We start from the raw sequence: 25,544 nt of genomic DNA, 5'->3' as shown, positions 1-25,544 counted from the left end.
TACTGGGGCAAAAACACCATGGATTTTATTTACTGTTTATGTGGCAGCTACAGAAATTCAGAGCCAGATTGAAACGGGGCCTCTGGCATGGAGGAGTGGAAAGAAATCACAAAAGGGTATTGGAAAAGCTGAGCTGACTCCTGGGCTGGGCTTGAAAGGTGAAGACACCAGTGACTGCTCAGTGTCATTGTTCTAGGCACAGAAAACACACAGTGAAATCCCACTAAATGAACATTTGCTGGGATTTAGTGATGCAGCCACGTCTGCAAGTGTGATAATCAGGAACAACCGAAACTTAGCTGAGCACTGAGATAACAAAACCACCAGACCCAGATTGCTGTGGCCTTGTAGGAGCTGTGTTTTAAGAATAAATCAGATTTTAGTTTAAGAATAAATCAGATTTTAGTTTAGGTCTGGTCTGTGTCCTATTCTAAGAACTCAGAGTGGAAAAGAACCATCAGCCCTCGCAGTCAAAAGTGACCAGTGAAGGATGAAATTATTCTGCTTGGGGGGAAAAGCTGTTATTTAAAGGTTGCATAAAATTATAGTTACTGAGTAGCTGGCAGGTGTACAAAATGCTGAGGTGCAGTACAGCTGGGAAATACAAGGTGTAGTACAGCCCAGAAAGGGGAATTTGGTTTAAACACAGGTTCCTAGATGAAAGATAACAATCTTTTGTTTGTGATTAACTTGCATCAGTCTTTGATCCAAGCCCTTGTTGAGAGGGATCAATACTGCACATACAGCACCGAGTTTATTGTCGAGTCCTTTTGGAAATAAGGCAGTGAATTAAAAATCAATTATACGTGCAGAAAAGTTTGTGTAGGGCAATCAATTCTGTCCTTTTAGTTTGCCAAAAGATTCCATTGTTTAACCAGCTGTGAAAAGGAATGAATTTTAAAGGCCTCCAGCAAATGAGGGAGCCCAAAGGGGCGGGGGGAGAGATTAAAAAAAAAATTATTTCAGCATTTCATGTTCAGCAAAGGCTCTTGGGGGATAAATCCATAAATCCTGTCAGTGACCTTGGCTGCAGAGTGGGTGATTTCAGTGCTTTCCCTGATGTTGATCTTTGCCCAGCTGCCAGAGGAGCTGCTGTTTCCTCACCAGTATCATTTTGGGGTTTGCTGAGCCGTGTGTGCTCCTTGATCTGCCATCTCTCTGCCCTCATGTGGAATATTTTTATCTGCTGAGCATCTACCCTGCTGCTGATCCCAAAATCACCAGCCCGGCCCCTTGGCCTGGCCAGGAGCTGTTTTGGGGTGGGATGGGAGAGAAACTCCAAATTCCAGCTCCAGCATAGCCCAAACCATCCTGGTGTGTTCCAGAGCAGGGTTTGCACTCAGGGTTTGCTCTCAGGAGTTTCTGGTGTATTTCCAGAGCAGGGTTTGCACTCAGAGTTTGCTCTCAGGAGTTTCTGGTGTGTTCCAGAGCAGGGTTTGCACTCAGGGTTTGCACTCAGGAGTTTCTGGTGTATTTTCCAGAGCAGGATTTGCACTCAGGAGTTCCTGGTGTATTTTCCAGAGCAGGGTTTGCACTCAGAGTTTGCTCTCAGAGTTTGCACTCAGGAGCTCCTGGTGTATTTCCAGAGTAGGGTTTGCTCTCAGGAGCTCCTGGTGTATTTTCCAGAGCAGGGTTTGCACTCAGAGTTTGCACTCAGGAGCTCCTGGTGTGTTTCCAGAGCAGGGTTTGCTCTCAGGAGTTCCTGGTGTGTTTCCAGAGCAGGGTTTGCACTCAGGAGTTCCTGGTGTATTTTCCAGAGCAGGGTTTGCACTCAGGTTTGCACTCAGGAGTTTCTGGTGTATTTTCCAGAGCAGGATTTGCATTCAGGAGTTCCTGGTGTGTTCCAGAGCAGGGTTTGCACTCAGAGTTTGCTCTCAGGAGTTCCTGGTGTATTTCCAGAGCAAGGTTTGCTCTCAGGTGCTCCTGGTGTATTTCCAGAGCAGGGTTTGCTCTCAGGAGCTCCTGGTGTATTTCCAGAGCAGGGTTTGCACTCAGAGTTTGCACTCAGGAGTTCCTGGTGTGTTTCCAGAGCAGGGTTTGCACTCAGAGTTTGCTCTCAGGAGTTCCTGGTGTATTTCCAGAGCAGGGTTTGCACTCCCAGCCCCTGAGCTCCCCGTTGCCAAGGGGAGGGATGTGCTGCCTGCAGGATTAACAAACACCACAGAGCTTGCTTGTCAGAATTTTCCAGCTCATTTTCAAGGGCATCTCTGAAACGGAGCTCCCTGGCTCTCCCCATCGTCCCTGGGTGTGCATTTCCAGGTGGGAGCCACTGCTGGCTGGGGGATGTGGGGGCTGCATTTGTCCTCCCTCGGGGCACGGGGTGGTTTGGCAAACAGGGAGGGCTCAGGAGCAGGGGCAGTCTGGTGTCCGTGGGTCTGTCCCAGCCCCAGGGCAGAGCTCTGCGATGGGCTCAGAGCCCCAGCTCCTGCCTGGGCCCACCCCAGCCGGCTGCTCCCCGACCTTTTATCCAGATTTGATGTGCTCGGGGCCAGATCCGCAGCCTGGGTTATATTTACCCTCCTGCCGTATCCTGTGCTGCTCCAGAAGGAAACTGAGTCACGGCATGCTGAGGAGCAGCTGGGGAGTGCAGGGATCATCTCAAGGGGATTTTCTGAGCCCGGTGCTTGTGGCACAGCAGGACTGAGGGAGGGGCAGTAACTCACCTCTGGTGCTTGTGGTGAAAGGGCAGTTGAAATACGTAATAAATAATGAAGTGCTTTGGTATTTTTCTGGGTTTAATGTGTGATAGAAATCTGCAGCTTCTTTCCAAGTGATTTTGGCTTAGATGCTTTTACCTATATCAGCCTGGACTCCGTTTCAACTGCTTATGTTGGAATTACACTTTATTAAACTGACAGAGCCCAGGAATGGATTAGTTGACGTGGCAAATGTCTGTTTTATTTTGGAGGAGTTGTTTGCTGTCTGCATGGCAGTTTGCTGTTCCTAACAAGATTGCTTCACAAACACAGGAACCCCAACCCCTAAAACAAAGCGAGTGCAGACAGATGACAGCGTTGTCTGCAACCTGACAAGATGATATTTGATTTTTGAAATTTTTCCCTGGTAGTTTGGGTCTCTGTCTGAGTCTTGGCTTTGATTCTTGGTTTGAACACAGAGGCTGACAGCCCCAAACCCCCAGAATTCCTGAATGTCACTGCATCCTCTGTGTTCTGCCCAACAGCTTAGCTGGGAATTATTTAGTCTGGCCCAGTGGCCATTGCAGCAGCAAATGACAAAATGCTCTTCAAATGGGTGTAGTGACATAATTCCTATTGAAGAAATGTTGATTACTGTCACAATGTGGATGCTCTGTGTGCTTTAGTGCTCAGGGCTTATCTTTCTTGCACAACATAAGCAGTATGAATGCCAAAATACACCTCATTTGCAAGTGCTGTTTGCATGATAAATTTTATTTTTCTAATCTCCCCTATCAACAGAACCAATTTTTTTTTAATCTTTCCGATGACATAAAAATGCATTTTAATGAAGCAAATTACCAAGCTTTGTCTCCTCGGTGCACGAGCGGGGCGGCCACGTTCAATTAGGCTGAGAAATGATCATTTGTTCATTGCAGGCTGTAGCAGAGCCCCTGCTCAGCCACATCCATCACCAGTTGCTCAGCTCGTGTTCCTTAAATCACTTGCCATCCTGTCGGGGCTGGGAATCCTCCACGGGAGCCATTATTTAATTGGAGTTTGTAAAGGTGTCACTTGTTTGATAATAGGCTGCTTCTGTAGTGGATGAATGGGGACTAAATATTCATCATTTGGTGCATCCATCCCAGATCCCTAATGAGTTACAGGGGTGGCAGTGCCAGCAGAGCTGGTGGTGCCATGGAAGGGGTTTGGGAGCAGTGAGGATGCTGATGGTGCCATGGAATGGATGGGGAGCAGTGAGGATGCTGATGGGGATGCAAATGCCCCTGGAAGGAGTTTGGGGTCCATTCCTGGCCATGGAGGAGCCTCACCCTGAGCTGTGGCTGGCCCAGAGCAGCTCTTGGAGCACCAGCTCCTGTCTGCTCGTGGGGAGCTGCCCTGTGCTGTCCCCCTGTGCTATCCCTGTGCTGTCCCTGTGCTGTCCCCATGCCCTGTGCTGTCCCCGTGCTGTCCCACAGGTGTTTTCTGTGCCCAGGAGGCTGCAGTTGAAATCTGCTGCTCTGCCCAGCGTTGTTTCTGCACTTTGTGCCTCGTGGCTGTGCCTGTTTTGTGGTGAGGGTTTGTGGTTGTGTTTCAGCTCTCACAGCCCCTCCCCAGCCTGTTCCACCCTGGGTTTGCCCAGCCCTTTGTTGCTGTGTCCCTGCTGTCCCTCTGGCTGCATCCCTCAGATTTATTTGGCTTTTAGGCTGTGGGCAGATTGATCAGCCAGGCCTTATGCATTTAGAGGAGCTGATAAATGGCCCAGCAGCACATTCCCCTCCACTGCTCTGGAATAACTTCGGCCCTCAAATCAAACATCCCATTTGCCACAAATTGGGGAAGGCAAAGAGGGCACCTCTGCTTTATTAGGGTGCATATTTCATTTATCTCTTATGGGAGGCACTGTCCAGTTCTACGTGTCTGGGGAGGCAATTGCACAGCCTCAGCACCCTCCCCCTGCCCCTCACAGCGTCCTCCTTCAAGGTTTCCTTTGCAGCCTTCACCTTTGTTGCAGCTGCGTTTCTGTCCTTCATTTTCAATTCTTTAATCATTTCCTCTCTTGTTTGTGGTCCCTTTTTCCCTGCTGGCCCCATTCTCCCCCTCACTGAGGATGTGTCCCTCAGCCTGGAATTTGACTTTGCCATCCCCCGTGTTTCTTTCATGGAGCTTTGCACGCTCAGGTGTCTCTGCACTGCACTGCAGCCAGGCTTGCTCTGAGAGGAATTTAGGGAGTTTCCAGTGTGCGGAAACCTGGTGTCATTTTGGCAAGGGTCAAACCCTGGAATTTGTATCTGAGTGCCTGAATTCCACCCTGGGCATGGCTGCAGTCTCAGCTCCTCTGTTAATGATTTACCTGGGAAGGCACTCCAGAAATACCCCTGCCTCTGAGAGGGATAATCCCATTTTCTCTCATTATTCTTGGATTTGTTCGTTGCTCCAAAGTCTGGGGGCTCTTGAAGTGCTTTTATTTGTTTCCTTCTGCCATTTGCATAAAAATCCCTGTTTGACTGCAGAAACTGTCTCCAGAATAATTGACAATAATGGTTGGAGTCCCAAGGGAAGAACATTTCTGTAGTAGGGAACTTCACTGGAAATGCTGTGTGAGCCTTGAAGGATGACACAGGATATTTCAGGTAGTCCTTGAAAGGGAACATGTCCAGCTCTTTCTGTTCGCTTGCTCTTTGGTTTTGAGGTACAAGAAGGCTTTTTGTATACCAGCATTTTAACAGCAGCTTAAAATAACAGCCAGAAATGAATCTCATTGTTGAAAAGGCAATCTGGAGTATAATCAAGAGCTTTCTGTTGTCTCTTTCAGCAGCACATTGTTTTGCTTTTCTGGGTCACAAATGTGCCAGACCTTTGTCCTGTTTAACTCTTAAAAGGCACCTTTAAAGAATCATTTATGTAAAAAACACACTCAAATCACTTTAGCTCTGTTAGCAGCACTGAGCTGTCGATTGCAGGAGACAGAGGATGTTGCATAAACAAAAAGCTCTTTCTGGGCAGGCCCAGGACTTGTTGCTGCCTTTGGAGGGTCCTCCAGCCCTCACCCGTCTGTGCCTTGGTTTGGGAAGGGGCAGAGAAGAGGAAACTGCAAACTGAGCAGCCTTAAACGAGAGGGACTTCATCTCTGCCTCCTCTTCATCCCTGCTGAAGTGTGGGACCATTAGTGAGCTGAGCAGGGCTGGAATGCCTGCAGTAATGCAGGAGCTGTTCTGCCCACAGTGGAGGCTGTTTAACAACAGCCCTTCCGGGGCTGCAGGAAAGCAAAGTCAGGTTTCATTTCTCCTGCTGCAGCTGCTGCTGCTTTAATGCCCAGGGCAGGGTTTGATCCCAGCATCAGCTGCTGCTGCAGCTCTGCCCGGGCTGGGCTGGGCTCAGGTTTCGATTTTATCTCCTGTAGGGGATCACATGGCTGCTGCCATGCTGTGGGATCGCTGTGGGATCTGTCTGGGTGATCTGAGGGATCTCTGTGGGATCTGTGTGGGATCTGTGTGGGATCTCTGCCTCCCACAGCTCACAGCAGTCAGCAGTGGAGCAGGGGCAGATGTTCCTCACAGGAGCCTTTGGAGCTGGGTTTTACAGCCATGCCTGAGCAGGGCTGGGGAGGCACAGGGACAGTCTGCTGGTGCAGCCCCTTGGCTGTTTGTTGGCAGCTCCTGTCCATCTGTCTGTCTGTGCATCCGTCCATCCATCCATCCCTCCCTGCGTCCATCCCTGTGTCCTTCCATCCATCCATGGATCGATCCCTGCATCCATCCATCCATCCATCCATCCATGGATCCATCCATCCCTGCATCCCTCCCTGTGTCCATCCATCCCTGCATCCATCCCTGCATCCCTCCTGCTCAGGTTGCCTGGCAACCTGGCCTGGTGCCTCCCAGCACTGGGGATGATTTATTGGGGATGATTTATGGTGGGGCTTTTAACAGGAGGGGCCTGGGGCTGAGGGCTTGGGAGCATTTGATCCCAGAGCTGATAATCAGGGTGCAATTAGGGCAAACAGAAAGGCTCCTCGTTTAGAAAGAATTGATTTTTTAAAATTTATTTATTTTATTTTGTTTTTCTGCTGTTTTGTTTTCTCTTTCCCATCGGGCCTCCCCCAGACACAGGTACAGCACAGAGTGGGAATCAAAGCTTTGCCTGGTGCTTGGGGTGAACCTGTAATCTTTCTCTTTGTAAAAATAGCTCCTGATGGGAATCCTGATGGGAAAATACAGCTGGGGTCAGCACAAAAGGTTAGCAACACCCTGACAGCTCCAGGCCCGGGGTGAAGGAAGAGCTGAATTCTCCTGCAGCTCTGGAGATGTCTGAGAGCTCTTGTGTCACCTTCAATATCGTGTTGCCTTTCATGCAGACTCCTGCATTGATCCCTGGCATTAACAGAGCAGGGGAAGGGGAGTTTGTGAACTGGCATTTAGGGGTGGTTCGTGCTGTGGTCCCAAGGAGAACCCCTGAAACATCCCCTTGAATGAGGTAACTGGGAGGAACCCCAGTTGAGCTCCTGCTGCCTGGAGCCCTGTCCCAGCCCGGCTGTGAGGAGGGCTGGGCAATCCGTGCAGAGCATGTTGACAAGAGCATTTCTGTGTGCCTGAGAGGCAAAGAGGAGAAAAGGGATGATGAATCCACTCTGACCTCCTGAATGGCAATATAAATACTTTATTGAAAATCCTAAATAAATGTGTTTGTAACCAGTAATCCTGCTCTGCATGCAATCTCATTTAGCCAACTGGGTATGCAAATGTGCTATTAATGTGTTTGCATCCAGTATAAATACACAAATCTAATCTGTTTATATGTGTCATTTACACACAGCTGTGCTCACGCTCACTTAATACCAATATTTCCAGCCAGGCAGAGGTACCATGGGAGCTCCATTGTTCCCAACAAAAGCAGCTCCATGCAAGGGGGTCATTATCGTGCAGGATCTGCTGGCGTTCCCTGAGGGAGCTGTCACTGCCTGGCTCTGGGTTCAGTGCCCCTCACTGGGGCCGGGCTCTCCTCTTCCAGGATGATTCCTCAGGAAGACAAAGCGATGCAGTCGGGAGGGAGAGAGCAAATTGCTGGGCACCTTGAAGGCTTTCAGCTGATGGATTCCTTGTCAGTTTGTTTGGAGAGGACACTTGATCTCCTGGGCAGATGGCCTGGGGAGCGTGGGGTTGGCGTCACATGTGGGTGACCAGGGCTGCACTCTGCACAGGGCTGTGGGTTTCCAATGGGAGCATCCCTGCCTTGTCCTGCAGGCTGGGATCTAATGAATGCCACCAAAACATTCTGGTTTTCTGCGTCTGTGCATGAGAGAACTGGATTTTAAACATGATTTTATTTTCAAGTATCTCTAAATGTGCTGCACGCTGAACAGAAGTTTTGCAGCTTGTGAGGATCAAGAAGTAAAGATCCTTTCATGTATTTACTGTTTATCTGCTGTTAATGGAAACCTCATAAATTTTCCTACCATATTTATTATGAAACTTTAAAATGCATATTAAATATGGAGGGTGGTGACAACTTCCATTGGCATCTGCCTGGACAGCCTGGCCTTTCCAGACATGCTCTAAACTTACTGCTTTCATAACAGCAAAATCTCCCATTTTATTTGCTTAGAATTAAGGAAAAGGTTGAGAGGAGAACTTACTGTTCTTGGACATAGTCTAAAGAGGTGATTTGATTTTGTTTTTTATTAGAAAGATTGAGAAATAAAATCCTCATTTCCTGGATTGAGAAAGATCAGGAGAGGCCCTGTGTGTAAATGTTTTGCATTACACAATGCTCTTCACTCATTAACCAGGTGGAAATCATAGGGAGGGAATGAAGCAGCACATGGAATTTCTTAGAGAAAACAATGAGCTCTGAGCTGGATTGCAGCACCACGTCAGAAGGGACACGTTGATGAATCTGCAGGTCCATCAGAGCTGTGCTGCCTTTCTGAAGGTTTCAGGTGGAAATCCTCAGCTGGGAGTTGGCTGAGCATGTTGGTGGTTGTTTTTGCAGTGGATGTCACTGGTGCACCCTTTCAGCAGCAGCTTTCTTTGGGGTTTTTGGGGTGAGGAGCTGTGATCTGGGCACGACGGAAACCCTGACGCAGGAGCTCAGGCTGGCACTGCCAGCCCCGTGCCAAAGATGCCAGATGAGCTCTGCCAGGCACAGAGAGGCTCTGTGGGTCCTGTCAGGAGGGGTGAAACAGGGACCTGCAAGGCTCTGTGGGTCCTGTTTGTTCCTCAGGGTGAAACAGGGACCTGCAAGCAGCAGCAGGCAGACATTAACACGCTTGTTCCTTGTTCTGCCCTGGTTATTTATAGCTCCTGTGACACGCAGGATGCTGCAGCATCTGATGCATTTCATCAAATTATCAAATGGCAGGAGGAGGCCTCGTGCTGGGGCTGGTCAATAGCCATGGAAACCACCCCATAAAAGTGAGCTGTGTCTGTCAGCACTGGCTGCCCCACAGGCCCTGGGATTTCCTGAAGCTGCTTCATTACCCACAGCACTTCGTTAATTGTGGCACAGTTTGTCTTCAGTGAGCGGCACAAACAATAATGCTGACAGAATCCTGTCATAAGCAATCTTTTAAAGTTAAATAGAAGTGCTGAAATTGAAATGTTTGTCCTAAAAATCCAAATTATGTACTTGTGAAAATGAAACCATTGTGCTCCAGAGCCATTTCCACTTCTTACCCAAACTTATCCATGGGCCTGAGCTCAGCCTGTGCTTGGGGCTATTTTAGCGTGGCAGCTGTCGCTCTCAGATGCCTCCTGTGAGCAGTGCAGCATCTCCTGCAGCACTGGTGCATGTCATCTGTGCAGGGCAGAGCAAATTCAGTCAGTGTCAGGCACTCTGCTCTGTGGGAGCAACAGGTCACCTCTGAGCTGGTGTGCAGCTATTTTGTTCTGTTTTGTTTAAAGCCATTTTGAGGTCTGTGTTGGGCTTGACTTGGAGAAAAGTCCTGTTCTTGCTGCAGGGAGAATGGGCCATGATGCCTGAATTAATGGAAGTCTAGAATAGGAAGAAAAATCTGAAAATGGTTTTTTAAAAAGTATTAATAAGCTCTAGATTTTCTGAGTTTCTGAAATTATTTTTTGTGTGCTTTATTGTTATTTGTATATTAAGAAGTATCTCTCCCTTGCCTTTCCAAGGGGCACAAAGCTCCTTTAGAGCTGGGTATCTCTCAGTGGCCCAGGGATAGTTCTGTACTCAATAAAGGTGATTAACAGCAGAATTGGCCAGAAGGATTGACTCCATTCCTACGTGGAAATTTGGAGCAGCATTCAAGGTCCCTGAATTCTGTTATTCTGATGGGCTCCATGCTAGGCTTGCATTTCCAGCAGGGACTTCTGGCATCCCATGGGGTCAAAGGAAAACAGTTTGTCACAGGTTTTATTAATAGAGCTGAATCACAACACAACGCAAATATGACATGGTTTGGTTAAAAGGAATCTTAAAAAATAATTCAATGGCTGCCTAAGAATTCAAGTGCACCATAGTAAGTCTCAGGCAAAATAAGGGACAGGAATTGGGTGTTCTCATTGTAAGCAGTGCCTGCCTTTCCATGTTTCCCCATTTAGCTGTTGAATTCCTGCAGACAGGAATTGCACTGCTCCCTGCGATGCTGGGAGTGGTGTTGGGCCGAGTTTGTCACTGCTGCTGCCACCCTCTCTTGCCCAGAGCACCAGCCAGAGGCTTGTGGTGCCAGGGGAGCGACCCAGCCACCCACCCCAGCATTAATGAGAATTCCTTGGGAAGCTTCACCTGGTAAAAACGGGAGTGTGAGTGCACTGGGGACCAGCTGTGGCACTCGGCATCCTGCTCTGCAGGTACCTGGGTGACTTGTGCCTGTGTCTGGGGGCAGGCAGTAAAACCTCCCGTGTGTGGGAGCTCGGGCACCCCTGAACGCTTCACTGCGGGGTGCAGTGTGGGCTGTCGGGAAGGAGCAGGTGGGGATGAGTAAATCTCACACTGTAATCTCCAAGCCTTTACAAGCGCTGCTTAATTCCCGTCTCCGTGGCCCCGGGCACGTTCCTGGCGAACTCTGCAGTCGTGCTGGTTCTGAGGGTCAGGGTTAGGTGAGGATAGATCCCCGTGCGAGCAAACCTGCAGGATCCTGGAGGCTGCAGAGAGGCTCTTTCCTGCACTGGGAGCTGAGAGCTCTGTTTGAGCAGAGAATTCACCTTTTTGGGAGTCCTCGTGCCTTCATGGAAGCCTCTGATCCCTGCCCACCTCCTTCCAGCAGATGTTTGCAAAAAGATGTGATCCAAAATACATTAACCCAACTTGAGGCGTGTTTCTCTCTAGGGGATTTTAAAATCTCCTCTCCCTCCCTTCCCTGGAATAGCAGGGCCCATGTACTCAGCATCCATTATCTTTTTTGCAGACAGAATTTGTTATTTACTTGTTGTTTATAGCCATACACAGTGTTTATAGCAAAGGAAAAGGCCTTTTATTTTTTTTGCTGGTTTCTTTTTAGGGAATTATGAATTCGCATTTCCCTCCTTTCCCTGGAATAGTAGGGCCCACATACTCACCATCCCCTATCGGTTTTGCAGGCAGAAATTTGCTATTTGCTTGTTGTTTATACTCACGTACGGTGTTGATAGGAAAGGAAAAAGCCTTTTTATTTCGGCGTTTACAGGGGAAGGAAGAAATCCTTCTCTAGAACAGAGAGAGGCACTTTGTCCAGCCTTACATCGCTGCTGGCTCCTGTGGGGATGTGCTGGGGCCGGGAGAGGCCGCGGGCAGGGCTGGAGCCCCCCGGCCGCGGCTGGACCGGGGAAAGGGGCCGGGAGAGGACGAGGACGAGCGGGAGGGAGAAGGAAGGAGAGAGGACGAGAAGGAAGGAGAGAGGACGAGCAGGGAGCGGTGCCGCGGCCGCTCGGCGCTGGCAGCTGCCGGGGCCGGGGCCGGGCGGCGGCCGCGGCTGCCGGGGGCGGTGTCGGGGCCGAGCCCGGCGGGCGGAGGAGGCGGCGGCGGTGCCGGGCCCGGGGCTGAGGGGGGCCGGCGATCCAGGCCGCCTTTTGCGGCGCGCCCCGCGGAGCCGCCCGCCCAGCCCCGCCGCCATCACACGCTGGGCGCCGCCGCCTCCGCCCGGCCCTGCGCGGCTGCTCCGGGGCTCGGCTCCGCTCCGCGCCCGGCCCCGCCGCCGGCCCCGGCCCGAGCGAGCCCCGCCGAGGAACGCGGGGGCTGCGAGCCTTTAACCCGTGCGGCACCTGCCCCGAGCCCCGCGCCGCGCTCTGCCCGCGCTGCCCGGCCCCGGCTCGGCGGAGCTCCGAGCGGCCCCGGCCCCGAGCGGCCCCGGCCCCGGCTCCGGCGGAGCTCCGGGCGCCGAACTTGGCGGCGGAAGGAGGGAATGCGGCTGGGGATTTTCGGTGTCTTTCCCGAGCCCTTTCCCCCGTTCGCAGCCCTGTAGGTGCGTTCGCTTCCCCGGGCTCCCGGCGCCGATTCACCGCCGCCGTTTGGGGGATTTTTTTAATTTTTTTTTAAACATTTTTTTTTTGCTGCTGCTGACACGCTGTTTTTGTTATCTTTTATCACAGAAACGGTTTATTAAGGGGTTGAGGCAGTACGGCAAGAACTTCTTCAGAATCCGAAAGGAGTTGCTTCCCAATAAGGAGACCGTAAGTACATTTGGACTTTATGTAATTGGCTTTTTCTCTCGCTGCTTCGCTGTTTGATCTTGCGAAACTCTTTCCTTTTTAGCCCGAATTCTCCTCAGATAAACGGAAGAGAAATCCTCAGCCAGCCAAGGCAGCTGCTGGTTTTTAGTGCAGTTTTTAGGTCTTGGGCTGTGAAAGATGTTACATAAAATAATCGTCATGGCTGGACGGAGCCACTGAGCCTGGCTGAAGTGTATTTATGGAGAGCGAATCTAATTTTAAATTCTGACATTACGGCGGGATAATACATTTTGTGTCACCCGGTGGGGCTCGAGTGGCATCGGGTAAATAAAGAAAAGCTAAACCAAAGCAGCCTCTGATGGGATCGGGGTCTGCTGTGACCCGCACCGTGCAGGCTCTGCTTAACCCTTCCCCACCTGGATCCGTGTCCCGGTGTTCTTTAGGGTTATGTAACCCTGTCCCTGCACCCCAAACCCTGCCCAGGAGATGGGGAGCCTTGGGAAGCCCCGCTCCCCTTGCCATTTGCCCCAGAGAGCCTCGGGCTCTGTCCTGCAGGTGCCCTCCAGCCTTTGGGAAGCGCTTTCGTTTCGTGCCGGGTTCAGCAGGGAGGCAGCTCCGTGCAAATGGAGCTGGGCTGTTTTCTAGCAGCGTGTCAGGGATTTGGAGCGTCACGGAGCGCTCAGACTTGTGTAGGTGTGCAGGCTGGATGTGCGCTGGGGGAGAGCGTGGCTGTAATGATATTTAAAAAGCTCTCAGTTTCTGTGGGATGGCTCCATTCTCCTCCCCGAGGTTCCTGTGAGACAGTGCTGTGATAACACAGATCTCTGGGTGGTAAATAGTAACACTGTGTGAGTTAAAAAGGAAGGGGAGGATGAGACAATTACGAGTTCGCTCATCCTGCTGAGAAAGGAAACTCAGATTACTGCTCCGGTCCTGGTGGACTCGGGGATCCTGTTGGATTTTGAGGTGTGGAGGCCTGGAAAGGTGACAGCTGGGAGGGAATGCTGGGACAGTGTGGATCTTACCAGCATCCTACAAACCTACACATACCATGCCTTTCCTCTTGCCTCCAGAATGTCTCCCAGAATGGGTCTAGAACAAATCAGTGTTTGCTTTTAGAAATGAATTCTGCTGATGGTAAAGTTGCTGAGGGGCAAAAGTGGTCTTCTGAGTTTGAATTACAGCAGCTCTGAAGTATATTGTGTCTTTATAAATTGAAATTTATATTTTAAATATGAAATGTGTTTGTTTGGGTTTTTTTGTGATGGAGAAAAACATTTTGTAGGGGTGGGGGGGGGGAGGGTGAACAAAAAGCCCTGAAAACTGGAGAGTTTGGGGCAGGTGCCTGCCCCTGTTTGTGCTGCTTAACTTCCTACATTGGAGCCTGGACATCGGCCTTGGGGTTTCTGTAAAAGTTTTGCAAGTGGTGTTAAAGCTCACAGAAGCTCTCGTTTTTCAAGTGTTATATTTTTGTTTCATTAGGTGTAATTTTTTACTACAGAGAAGACTAAATATTAAGTCTGAGCTGTGGGAAGTATCATGTTGATGGGTTTGGGCTCAGGGGTTTTTTTAGCCCCTGTGGTAACTGATCTACAAATAACCTTTGACCCACCACGGGTTGTTTATAATCTCTGCTTCCTATTTTTGCCCACAGGCCTCACTTCTGCTTTCTTTAATTCCCAATCTTTTCCAGCCCAAATTTACAGCCCTTCTGCTGTAGGAAGAGATTGCAGCATAAAGGCTGCAGTAAATATTTGACTGTACAGTTTTGCTTCTGTTCCTTAAAGTGGAATAATGAGTAATGTAAATGACAAGGCTGTGGGATTAATCTGTCTGCATTTTTTCATCACCAGAATAATTTCAGATACTTTGCCTGCCATTTTTCTGTTGCAGTGTGAAGTAACCCTGTAGCAATTCCAGAAACACCAGAAAAAGGCTTTATTCTCTGTTCAGCTTCTATATTAACATCAATAAAACTCTAAAAAGTTGTTTAATGGATACTAATGGATAACTAATAAAACTGTAAAAAGTTGTTATATGGATACTAAAGCAACTTCCAGGTGCTTAAAGATGTGTCAGGGACATTCTTGCAGTGGCTTGCCCCAATGGCTCTTGGACGTCTGATTTATTCAGAATTTTCTTTCCTGGTCACTGAAGGTTTGGGGAGGGGACCCAGGGGTTTTGTCTCAGCAATCCCCACTAAAAGTTAAATCTCCTTATTACCATGGTTTCTGTAAATTAGTCCTTTCCTAGACCCTTCACTGGGGGGAAATTCTCCCCAACGTCACCCTGAACCTGGAAACAGTGGGAGAAAAGGAATGCAACAGAAACAGGGAATTCTTGTGGAGACCAGGCCTGTTTCATGTTATTCCATGTTAAACCAAGCTGAGGCTGCTGTGCAGGAAATGAGGATGTGAAGATGACACTGGATTTCTTGTGGGCTCTGGGAAGGTATAATGTGGCCCTGGTGAGATGAGAATCAGGCCATGCTGTCCTGAGCTCTCACAGGGTGCTGAGGAATGTCCTATTTCAGTTGTGCCTTGGCTTTCCCCCTCCACAGTCAGTGTGCAGTACCTTCTGAGAAAACCCCGTGTTTGTCAATGTGCGTTTTAACTAGTTTAACATCGTTTTTCAACAATTTTCAGTTATTTCTTGTAAATGATAATCCTCAAGGAAAAAGCTGTATGAAGGAGAATGTTTATTCCATATCAAAGGTGTGTTTGTTTGGGTCTGCACTCCACTGGTTTATTTCACATTTCCAGTTTATTTCCATGTTTATGTCCAGGAGGGTTCCCAGTGGCCGTGGGAGTGAATAACTGCAATGGATCAAGGGAGGTGCTGCTTTAATGTGGATCAGTGCTAACCTGGAGGAGAAGTGCCTCCGTGTACCTGAGCCAGGGGATTTTTAATGAAACTCCTGGAACTGCCTTGGCTTTCCACTGACCTGTCTGAAATGCCCCTTCTCCTCTATTTCCATGCAGCTTTTTTCCTTTTATCTTCCCCTGGGTGGTTTCCCTTGGCTGCAGGGATGAGCTGCCCCACTCCCCTTGGGTTCCTGCCTAGCAGCACTTGTGATTGCTCTTCATGGGAACAAGTGAATTTTGGAGGCTTTTCAGTGGCATGAACGGTTTTCAATAATTACTTGCATTTAAATTCCCATGTTGTGAGAATGAAAGGTGCACAGCTGGCAGCAGTTTCCTTAACTGTCTGCTTTGGCTTTAAATGTGGTTTTATTCCCCTCCCATCCACCCATTTTGGGATAATTTGCTAAAACTTGGTGATAATACAGGATTTTCCGAGTATTTAACATTCTGCTCTGAATTCTTTACATGATTACACTGAGCTACTTGAATTGGAGAGTTTCAGAAGCACCAGCATTGTGATAGGCCTGAGATAAAGGCACTTAAATGCCTCCAAGGTTGGGGCTTGTGTTCCTGGGAACAGCTTAGCTCTGTGCTGGCCTGGTGCAGGAGGTGAATGCAAACAGGGGATGGAGCAGGAGCAGGAGGTGCCAGGTCCTGGTGTCACCTTGCTGGGACAGGTCCTGGTGTCACCTTGCTGCGACCCAGGGCTGGCTCCTGCTGCTCTCCCTCAGCACAGGCTGCCCTTGCAGTTTGTGTGAGCTGTCCCAGCAGGATCAGGATTGTTCTCCTGGGCTTCTGGGCAGGGAGGGGTGTCTGAGCAGTGCCCCTGAAGTGGGGTGTGTGTGACTGTCCCTTTCCTAGGTGCAGGAGGGGTGTCCTGTTACCCTGCCACGCTGCCATGGCCTTTGCTGCAGCTCGGTTGAGGTTTTGGAGCCACCTTGTCCCTCCTGAGAATGGGCCTGAGCACTCTGGGCTCTCCTGAGGGCTGGGGTGACGGCTCTGGGGAGGTTCTGGGGGTCTCCAGAGGCTCCTGTGTCCCCAGAAGTGGGATGTGTGTGACTGTCCCTTTCCTAGGTGCAGCCCTGCCACGCTGCCATGGCCTTTGCTGCAGTTGAACTGAGATTATTCTGGAGCCACCTTGTCTCTCCTGGGGATGGCTCTGAGCACTCTGGGCTCTCCTGAGAGCTGGGTGACAGCTCTGGGACATTGTGGGGCTCTGCAGAGGCTCCTGTGTGCCCAGGGACAGTTGCTGTGTGCCCAGGGCTGTGGGCAAGGTCCCCGTGCCCCTCTCTGCTCCCCGCTGGCCCTGCAGGGAGCCAGGAGCAGCAGGACAGTGGCTCTTTGTGCAGGCACACAGACTCCAGACTCTAATTTTGGGCTGAATTTCCCTGCTGAGCACGTAGGTATCTGTGGTGTGTGTGATTCTGGGTTTGGCTGCTGAGCAAGGGATGACAGAGTGCAATCCAAAGATCTTGCCTCTGGGTGGATGCTCCTTTATTTAGCTCTGAAGCACAGTGTAAACAGGAGTTATGAATATTGGCTGTTTCCTGACGCTGAAATACCTGCAGTGTGCTGTATTTATGCACAGAAGAGCTAAATATGCATCATTTCTTTAGGAAAAATGGTCTCTCTTCTGATAGTAAAATCTTCCTCTTCAAATTAAACGCTGCTGGGACTTACCTCAGAGACTAAATAAGCTCTGCTCTGTTAGTGTTAGGAGGCAGAACGAGTGCAGTGTGAGCTTTCAGCATAAACTTCTGTTTAATTTTAGATTGGGGTTTAGATAAACAATTTTATTCTTGCCTCATTAATGCTTAATCTCGTGTTACATAATACACAGTATTGGCTTCCTGAGTAGCACTTAAATATAGTGCAAACGTGGAGCAGCTGAAAGGTCAGTGCAGTTACCATATGTGCAGGCTGGCAAGGTGTCTGTCCCCTCCCCGTGGCACTCGTGATGGCAGCCAGAGCCCCAGGAATATTTGTGCAAGGCTCTCCCGAGCATCTGAGAGGTAGAGCTGCTCCCTCGACACGATTGTTCAAATAGCAGAGTGCCTTTGATCAAAGCAGGGGGATAATTAGATGAATATCTCGTGGTCTGTTGGTATAAAGTGATTACTTAGCCCTACATTGGCTTTTTAATATTTGCATTTAGTGGTGAGCCGTGTTTGTAGCAGGAGCTGTGGCGTGGGCTCTATCCCTGCCTGCTCTCCCCAAGGAAATCTGCTTTATTTGAGGCCATATTCCCCCAGTGATGGAATATTAATACACTGCAGTCAAGGCACATTATTTCCTGCTTGTCTTTGCTGTTCAGAGAGGGACAAGCTGTGGAAGCCTTTTCTGTTTGAAAGCTGAACCTTTTTCTTTAATAACTTGTCCTAGCCTGGATGCAGTCAGAGCTGAAATTTTCCATTAGAGTTTGAAGCGAGTGCCAACATAAACAGCCCCTGCTCCTTCTCATTTCATCTGCTCTCTGCTGCTGCTGCCTCCAGAGCGTGGCCGCTGCAGCACAGGGCTCTGCTCTGCTCACCCAGGGGCTCGTGGGCTTCACCTCCCCCGGATTATCTCAGGTGAGAGCCTGAGACTTCTCTGTGTCACGGCAAAATCCTCCTGGGCTTGGCTCCAGGTAGCAAACGGGGCAGAGGCAGCAGCTGCTCTTCCTGTGTAAGTGAAACCACCGAGCCATTTGCATAACAAACTCTTGTGCAGGGAGCCTGCTGCCTTTTTATTTTTTCATTTTCCTGTTTGTGTGAGCAGTCTCAGCTGAGGGAGGAGGAGCTCTGGGCCGGTGCTTGGCTCCAGGTGAGGCAGCTGCAGGCAGGCCCTGGGTGCTGCCCACCAGGAGCCGAGGAATGCAGCGACACGCTGGGCTCAGATGGAGATATTCCTGAATTTCAGTGCCTCTGAGCTGGAGCCTGTTTGCAGAGGGATGCTCAGCGTGTGTGCTCTGGTTTGTTTTCAGAAGTTTAACTGTTAAACCTATTGCAAATGTCATAACTTTATTGGATAATAAACCAGGAGGTTTGGAAAGGCCTTTAAAGAGACGTAAAGGTTTAACTCACACACAGCGTGGTGTCTTTGTTCGTCTCTGGAGGGATTGCAGGTGCTCAGGTGAGCACAGCTCCTGGCAGGCAGGATTCCCACACACCTGGGTTCCTTTAGTCCGGTTCCCTGAGTGTGTCCTGTGAGTGAATTCCCATCTCCTGGAGGTGCACACACATGTGTATTCCTTTATTTCAGTTCCCTGAGTGAATTCCCATCTCCTGGACCTGCATCTTACCTGACTCTCAGCAACCCTTTCCCCTGGCCAGTGCCACTTGTGTGCTCATTGATTAATGATTGATTAAGGACTGGCTCCAGCTTCCAAAGACCAAAATACCCTTTCCCAAACCTGCCTGTCTCAATTGCAGCTGAAGCAGACAAAACCAAAGAAAGGAAGTACCTGAAATGTGCTTTGTTTTTATTGTTTTTGTTTTAAATCTCTTAAGCGTTCTCCTAAGACAATAAGAGGATTAATTTTCAATTGTATCGTTTTACTTTTGTATGCCAAAGGTAATTTAGAGCGTCATCAGCTCAAAAAATGAGCTGCTTATTTGACTTTGTTCCTAAGAAACCCTCCTAGATGGAGAGCATTAAAGCAGAAGGTGTGTTCAGTGTGCCAGCTGGACTCTAGAATTGACTTTAGCATGGGCAATAAATCAGCTCTGCACTCCAGTGGCTTTTTTTTATTATTTTACATTACAAGATTGGATCTCATTGTTTATTTTTCTCTGAAGGTTTAGAGGTAGGTAGGAGTAAAATATTGTTGCAAGTAAAAGAGGGCCATTAGGCAATTGCATGGAGCTCTGTCAGGGAGCCAGCAAGGACAATTTCTGCTTTGTAGGGAAAAGTCTGTAGTCAGAGATACAAGCCAAGATTATTTGGGTAATTGATCCAATATTGTCTGAGCCTTCCTCAGCAACTGAGAGAACACAATGCTGCTCCTCAGAGTTCTGTTCCACTGCATTTTCCTCACTTTCTGTTTATAATTCACCATCCTAAGGAATTTCAATTTGTTTATTTTCCTATTGTGAATTCTCTGTTGCATCTGTGCTGAAGGGTATGTGTGACTCTGGTTAAAATGCTTTTGTTCATCAACAGCTGTATATTTATTCTGTGTTTTCTTTCCCTGTGAGAAAAACCAGCAGCTTTTTTTCTTGCTGGCAGTTGTCAGATGGTATCAAATACTCAGACATGAACCCCGAGGTCCTGTGAGTTGCAGGTACATAAAATAGGTGGCTGGTAAAGGATTTGTGCAGTTTATTTTCATGGTTGAGCGTCCCAGCCTGGCAAGACTTCTCCACGGCTGCCATGCATCAAAGCCTGGGTGGTGTTTGCTCCCCATCCAGCCACTGACTGAGGATGAGCTCTGTAGCTTGGAAATGGCTTTCAGAAAGGCAGAAACGAGGCAGTGCTGATTGTGGGACATCCTGTGCCAGAGCAGTGCTAATGCAGGAAATGCACGTGTGTAATCCTGCCCGGGGATGGCTCAGGAGGGGAGCGCTGCAGGTAATCCTGTGTGTGTGCTGCTCTCTGTGGGTATTTACAGTGTGTGGCACAGATTACAGCTCCGGGAGCCGTGCAGCAGCTTAGCTTGCTTTGAGTGTTGGAGCTCCAGGAGCAAATGAACCCCAGAGCTCAGAGTGTGGTGAGGCAGAGCAGGGTTTGGTGCCTGGCACACGCAGGGAGCTGTGCCTGGCCTGTGCGGGGCTCACAGCTGGGGCAGAGGGCTGTGCACAGGAAAACCCTCTGTGGGCAGGGGACAAAGTGTGCTGTGAGTGAGCTCGCTGCCACAGAGCACAGAATGAGCTTTGTGCTTCCTCAGCATCACCCCCTGCCCTGGTGCCCTGTAGGAGCAGCACCCACTGCCTTCCCCTGGCCCCAGAGCAGCCCCAGCCATCAGTCACTCCCAAATGCCCTGCAATGAGCTGCTGGAGCTGGGAGAAAAGACAATAACGACTCCAGGAGACAGATGCACTCATTTTGTCAGTTTTGTTTCCAGCCAGCTGTAAAAAAGAAGCAGTCCTTGATTACTGGGGGTTTTTTGCTGCTTGTTTTTTTTTTTTCTTCATGCCAAGAAAGGCTCCAGGAATTACAGAGATGGTGGAATAGAGTGAGAATGGGGAGCTGCAATAGAGGCTGTGCCATAGGGGAGGTGAAGCAGTTTGTGGGTAGAACTGGCTCTGTAAGCAGAAGAGACATTTAACATTACACACTGAAATCTGCTGCATTTGCTTTTGCTTTGTTTTTCCTTTCCAGTCTGTATCTGAAGGGAGAACACTGAGGAGTGTGATGGGATTCAGATTGTCAGCACATAAAGATGCTGGTGATCACCTCTAGGTGAGGGTGATGTCGTTTTGGGTGAACTTCTCCCGTGCTGTTCTGTTGTGCAGGGTGCCAGGAGGGCTGTAAGTGTCAGCCACAGCCCTGCACACCTGCACCAGGGTGGATTTATGGATGCATGGGATGTGAGGGGCTCCTTTCCCTGCCAGGAGGTACATTAATGTCTCCTGTATGCGGAAAAGCTGTGAAATGCTCAGGCTTTGGGTTTCCTACTCCTGCTCATAAGGAATAAGGATCCTGCAGGGCTGGGATCCCCCGTTTGTGGTGTTGGTGCCTTTTCCCTGCAGCCTGAGAGGGTGCGGGTGATGCCTCAGCACCCCTGAGTGATCAGAGCAGCTTCCACAGAAAACCTCTTGATTCTTTTTTAAATCCCAGAAGAGTGACAGGGGTGTTTCCTTCTGATTCAGATCCTCCAAGGTTAAGTTTGTCCATTGCCCTTTTCTTGGCATACTTTGGGAGCAGGGCAGCTGTAAGTGAGGGAGCTGCTCTCAGGGTAATTGCTGTATTTGAGAACTCGGGCCTTTAAAAAACAGACAGAGTGTTACAGGAACGATGACAAAGCCCCGGCTGCTGACGTGCTGTGGTTGGGAAATGTCCCTGAGCCTGGTCACCTGGGATGAGCAGCACTGGCAGGGAGGGTTGTTTGTTTGACACCACCAAACTCCTGTCCAGGAAGGAGAACGTGTTTGTTTTACATTACCAAACTCCTGTCCAGCACAGAGAAGGTGCTGGCCCACTGCTTTTATTGCCATGGTGAGGTGGTTTGTCCTTGGCTGGAGGAGCCGGGCTGATCCTCCCCCTCCCCAGACACTTTGTGGGCTCCTTTTCCCCTGCAGTGCCCCTGACACAAGCTGTGATGTTGCAGGATGCCTCCAGAGCCTTCAAAGAGAGGAGAGCACATTCCAGGTTGTAAACCAGCCCTTACTGCTGCAATCTGAGAGCTCCTCCCTGCTGTTGGACCCAGGGCCTGCTTTGTGCCTCTTGTGTAAAGCACCAGGACATCCCACAGGAACTCTTGATTTATTTTGCTGGCTCTGCCCTTCTCTGTGGTTCACAAACCTCTAATGGGCTGTGAAGCTCCAAGAGTTCTGAGCTGAACAGTAGAAGTTTTAAGAACCTCCTCTACTACATGAAAGACTTAACATTTTCCACATGCTGGGTTTTTGGATCATGAAAAGCTGATCTCCTACAAATAGTTTGTAAAGCTGAGGCATCCTGGGCCAGGGCTGCTTAGTGCTGTTGTGAAATTGGGGGGGAAGGAAAAAAATGTAATGAAAACTCTGGGCTTTGGGCCAGCAAGGAAGATCTGATACAGGGAACGTGTTTCTGCTGCCCTTTGTTACTGTTGAGTTTGATTAGCTTTGTTTCTGGTACGTTTAATTACAGTTCTATTTTATTTTTATGGCTAAGGAGGGGATCTTTGCCAAAGCCCAAGCCTTTCATTACCTCAGCTGCAATGAGAGGGAGCTGGAGAAGTAAATCATGCCACCTCCCCAACAAACAAGCCAAAGTAAAACCAAAAGAAACCCCACCAAGCTATAAACCCAGCCCTTTTCCCTCTCCTTGCCCTGTTCCTGCAGTCTGCTGCTCTCCATCTGTTCTTTTCCCTTGCTTTTAGGGTTGAGGGTGAGTTTGCTCAGTGCAGTCAGTTGTGTTTGGCCTGGGCAGGGCTGCTCACCTGTGGTGGTTGTGCTTCCCTGGAGCCGGTCTGGCTCCTGTGCAGCAGCTCTTCCTCCATGGACTGCAGGAATACAGCTGGAAATGGCTCAGGAACTGGGGGAACAACAGACAGAGACAGGAGGGGTTGTTTTGGGCCCTGGTTTTGCCCTGCAGAGCCTTGCCCACCGAGATGTGATGGCAAACATGTGCCATAAACCTTGCACAGCCTGGGCTCTAAAGGGGCAAATGGAAAAGCTCCTTTCCCTGATCCTGCTGGAGGAGCTCCAGGCTGTGACTGGACCTTCACCTTGCTGTGGAGAAGTGACAGGGACAAAGGCCTTCCTCCCTCCCTCAGTGCTGTGCTAAAGTTGTATTGATTTAACAATCCCACCTCCTGTTCTTACTCCGTGCCATTTGATGGGAGAGATTTTTTTTCCTTCTTGTTACCTGGCTTTAGAAAAACATTGCTTTTAGGGCTTCTGAGAAGAAATTGTCTGCTCACTGTGGGCATAAAACTGCCCTTCCTATCTGCCACCTATTTATTCAATATTCTGTATTGAGGTTCCTGGCTGGCTTTGCATGGAGCGCGTGAACAGAGCTGCTCAGAGGGATCCAGGGGCTGCTCCTGTGTCAGAGCCATCCCTGTGACTCCTCCACAGCCCTCCTCCCCTGTTGACAGCCCTGAGTCACAGCTCTGCCCTGCTGGCACCCACAGATTGCAACTGCACGAGTTTTCGTGGCTGCAGCAATTAAGGAGCACCAGCAGATGCTGTGAATCACCTCGGAATTGCTGCCTTAGCTCTTTGTGCCAGCACTGAGGTTTCACATTTCCTGGAGCTGCTGAAGTTCTGCTCTGACCTTTTCAAGGGAACTAACACAGCAAAGGTATGGGAAATGTTTAAAAGTGAGTCTGGCATTATGTTTGGCTGCTGTAGCTGTCATCCCTGAGCTGAAATTGGACGGAATCCTGCAGGCTGTGGATAAACAGCATTTCTGGGGCACTGCTCTGTCTGGGTTTGCCACTCCATGAAGGTCACATCAAAATGAGGGGAAAACCCCAAAACAAATCAGCAACAACAGCACAAAACCCCAGCCCAAACTCAGACTAGCAGAGACTTCATATTTTAGGAATTAGAAGTTCTGATTTTTCAGATATTTCTGCTTCAGTCTCACCCCAGCCACTGCAAGAGCTTAGCTGTTCTAATTCAGTTACGTGTGATACTCACAGACCTTTGTCCACTTTTAATGAGGTTTAGAAAACTTGAATTTTTGTGGGTGCTGTGGGAGCTTCTGCTTGTTTGAGCTCTGGTTCTTGGGTGTTTGCCTGCTCAAGGGAACTGCTGTGAGTGACTGTGAGGAAATAATTTGTATTAGTTGCAGGTTTGTTGGCGGTTTTGTTTGATTTTTATTTGTATTTGCAAAACACCCCCTACTCTTTTTTTTAATGTTATAGTAATTGTCTAGCTCCAAGATACTCATTTCTCTGCACTGTGAGGGTTTGCAGTGCTGCCCTCCTCGGCTCCATCAGGATTTACACAGGATTTAAACCTCCCAGGAGCTGCTCCCTGCTTTTCCCTGCAGTGCTGTACATGGCTGGGTTCAGGCTCCTGGGTTATTCCCCAAACTCCTCTTTGCTCCCTGGGTGCTGCCCAGCTCTGCCGTCACTGATGCTCCAGGGCTGGCGGTGCAGAATTCCTCCTCCCTGCAAAGTCTGGAATTGCCAGGTACTGTGGCAGGGAATTGCTGCAGAATAAACACTCCAGGAGCCCTCACACGCCTGTGCTGCCTGGCAGGTGTTTGTGGAGCCTCTGGAGTGTTTGTGTGTGAAAGATCCATGGGGCATTTTAAAGAGGTGCCAGTGCTGCTGTGAGAAATAACACTGGAAAAAATCCACTCAGATTCCAGAGGTTCAGGGCATCTTCAGTGTTTTCCTTTTTTAGTTTTATCATAGGCATGAAAACATGGGGCTTAATTTGCAGCTTTTGTTTCATTCCCACCCAGAAATGCCACTTTTTGCCCTGTTTGCTGGGCAGCAGTTGTTGACAGCAGTGTCAGCACAGGGAATCCTGGTTGCCCTCACATCCTGTGGGAATGGGCTGAATTCCAGGCTGATTCCACATGTCAGGCCTGAGCAATAGAAATAATTAGAGAAATTGCCTGTTTACCTTCCAAAGAACACCTGCAAGGATGCACCAGAACCAGATTGTGTGTCTTAGCAGTGTTGCTGTGCTGAGTTTAATGAGGGGGAAAGCAGGAGAGGTGGAATTGCTTGTGGGATGATACATGAGACATTCACAACTTCCCCTGTGCTTACATGTGGGCAGATCAAGCACAGCAAAGTGGGTTTTTTAAGGAGAAAATAGCTCTTGTGGTGTGTCTTTCACATGGCAGAGGATTTCCTTCCTTCCTTCCCAGAGCTGTGTCGTGTCTCCCATCCCTGTGACTGCAGATCTGTGCCTTGCTCGTGGCAGCTGCTGGTGCTTGGATATGTTTGTAATTAACAGGAGCTGGCATCTTGGGGATGGGTTTTTTAGCACTCATTTTCCATGCAGACACATCAGCACCCTGAGCTTCCATGTCAGGCTTTTTTCCAGCGCTCAGCTATGCCTCTGGGTCACTGCATCTTTCTGAGGAATTTATTTAGGGTGTGACATTCTGCTGCAGTCAGTGAAATCCAGAATGAAATAAGACTTTCTAACAGATGAAAGCTGCTGTGCTCTGTCTGGAACCACAGGATGGTTGGTTTGTTTGCAGGGGAAGCAAACCTGGTCCAGAAAAACAGTGTTTAAAGAGGAGAATGCAGTGGGGAATTGTGGCTATCAGGGGTGTTTCTGTGTGCAGTTTTGTTTGCAGACAGTGCAGGGGTTGGAGATTAGGATTCCAGCACTTTGGGAAGCTCTGGGGCTGCAGCTTATCAGCTAATAATAACAGTTTGTCCTTCCAAGAGCCACACAAGTGGAACATCAGCAGGCTCCAGAGGAGGAGGAGGAGGCCAGCAGGTGTCGGTGTCACATGCTGGGGTGAAGTTCCCCCTTCTGGGGGCTTCTCTGCTGGTTTGTGACACCTCAGTGCTGAATCTGAGCTCTGATTGCACCGATCCCTCCTGCCAGGCTGGGCAGGGGTGTCACCTGTCCCTGTCCCCAGGGGTGTCACCTGTCCTGTCCCTGTCCCCAGGGCTGTCACCTGTCCTGTCCCTGTCCCCAGGGCTGTCTCCTGTCCTGTCCCTGTCCCCAGGGCTGTCACCTGTCCTGTCACTGTCCCTGTCCCCAGGACTGTCTCCTGTCCTGTCCCTGTCCCCAGGGCTGTCTCCTGTCCTGTCCCTGTCCCCAGGGGTGTCACCTGTCCTGTCCCTGTCCCCAGGGCTGTCACCTGTCCTGTCACTGTCCCTGTCCCCA

At 49.6% G+C, this 25,544-nt stretch overlaps 1 protein-coding gene across 4 annotated transcripts in view; it reads left to right on the top strand.

Moving 5' to 3' along the window:
- Nucleotides 1-25,544, top strand: part of RERE (arginine-glutamic acid dipeptide repeats) — a 160,114-nt gene that overhangs the window by 108,065 nt on the left and 26,505 nt on the right. For all 4 annotated transcript variants that reach the window (XM_063177015.1, XM_063177016.1, XM_063177017.1 and 1 more), the window contains one exon: nt 12,164-12,244. In XM_063177015.1, the coding sequence (XP_063033085.1) occupies nt 12,164-12,244 (81 nt within the window). The remainder of the gene's footprint in view (nt 1-12,163; nt 12,245-25,544) is intronic.

The sequence above is a fragment of the Melospiza melodia genome, chromosome 26, assembly GCF_035770615.1.
Source record: "Melospiza melodia melodia isolate bMelMel2 chromosome 26, bMelMel2.pri, whole genome shotgun sequence".
In the NCBI taxonomy this organism is placed as follows: domain Eukaryota; kingdom Metazoa; phylum Chordata; class Aves; order Passeriformes; family Passerellidae; genus Melospiza; species Melospiza melodia.
Note: the sequence above shows the minus strand (reverse complement) of the source record. Positions and strands in the feature narration are given on the sequence as shown.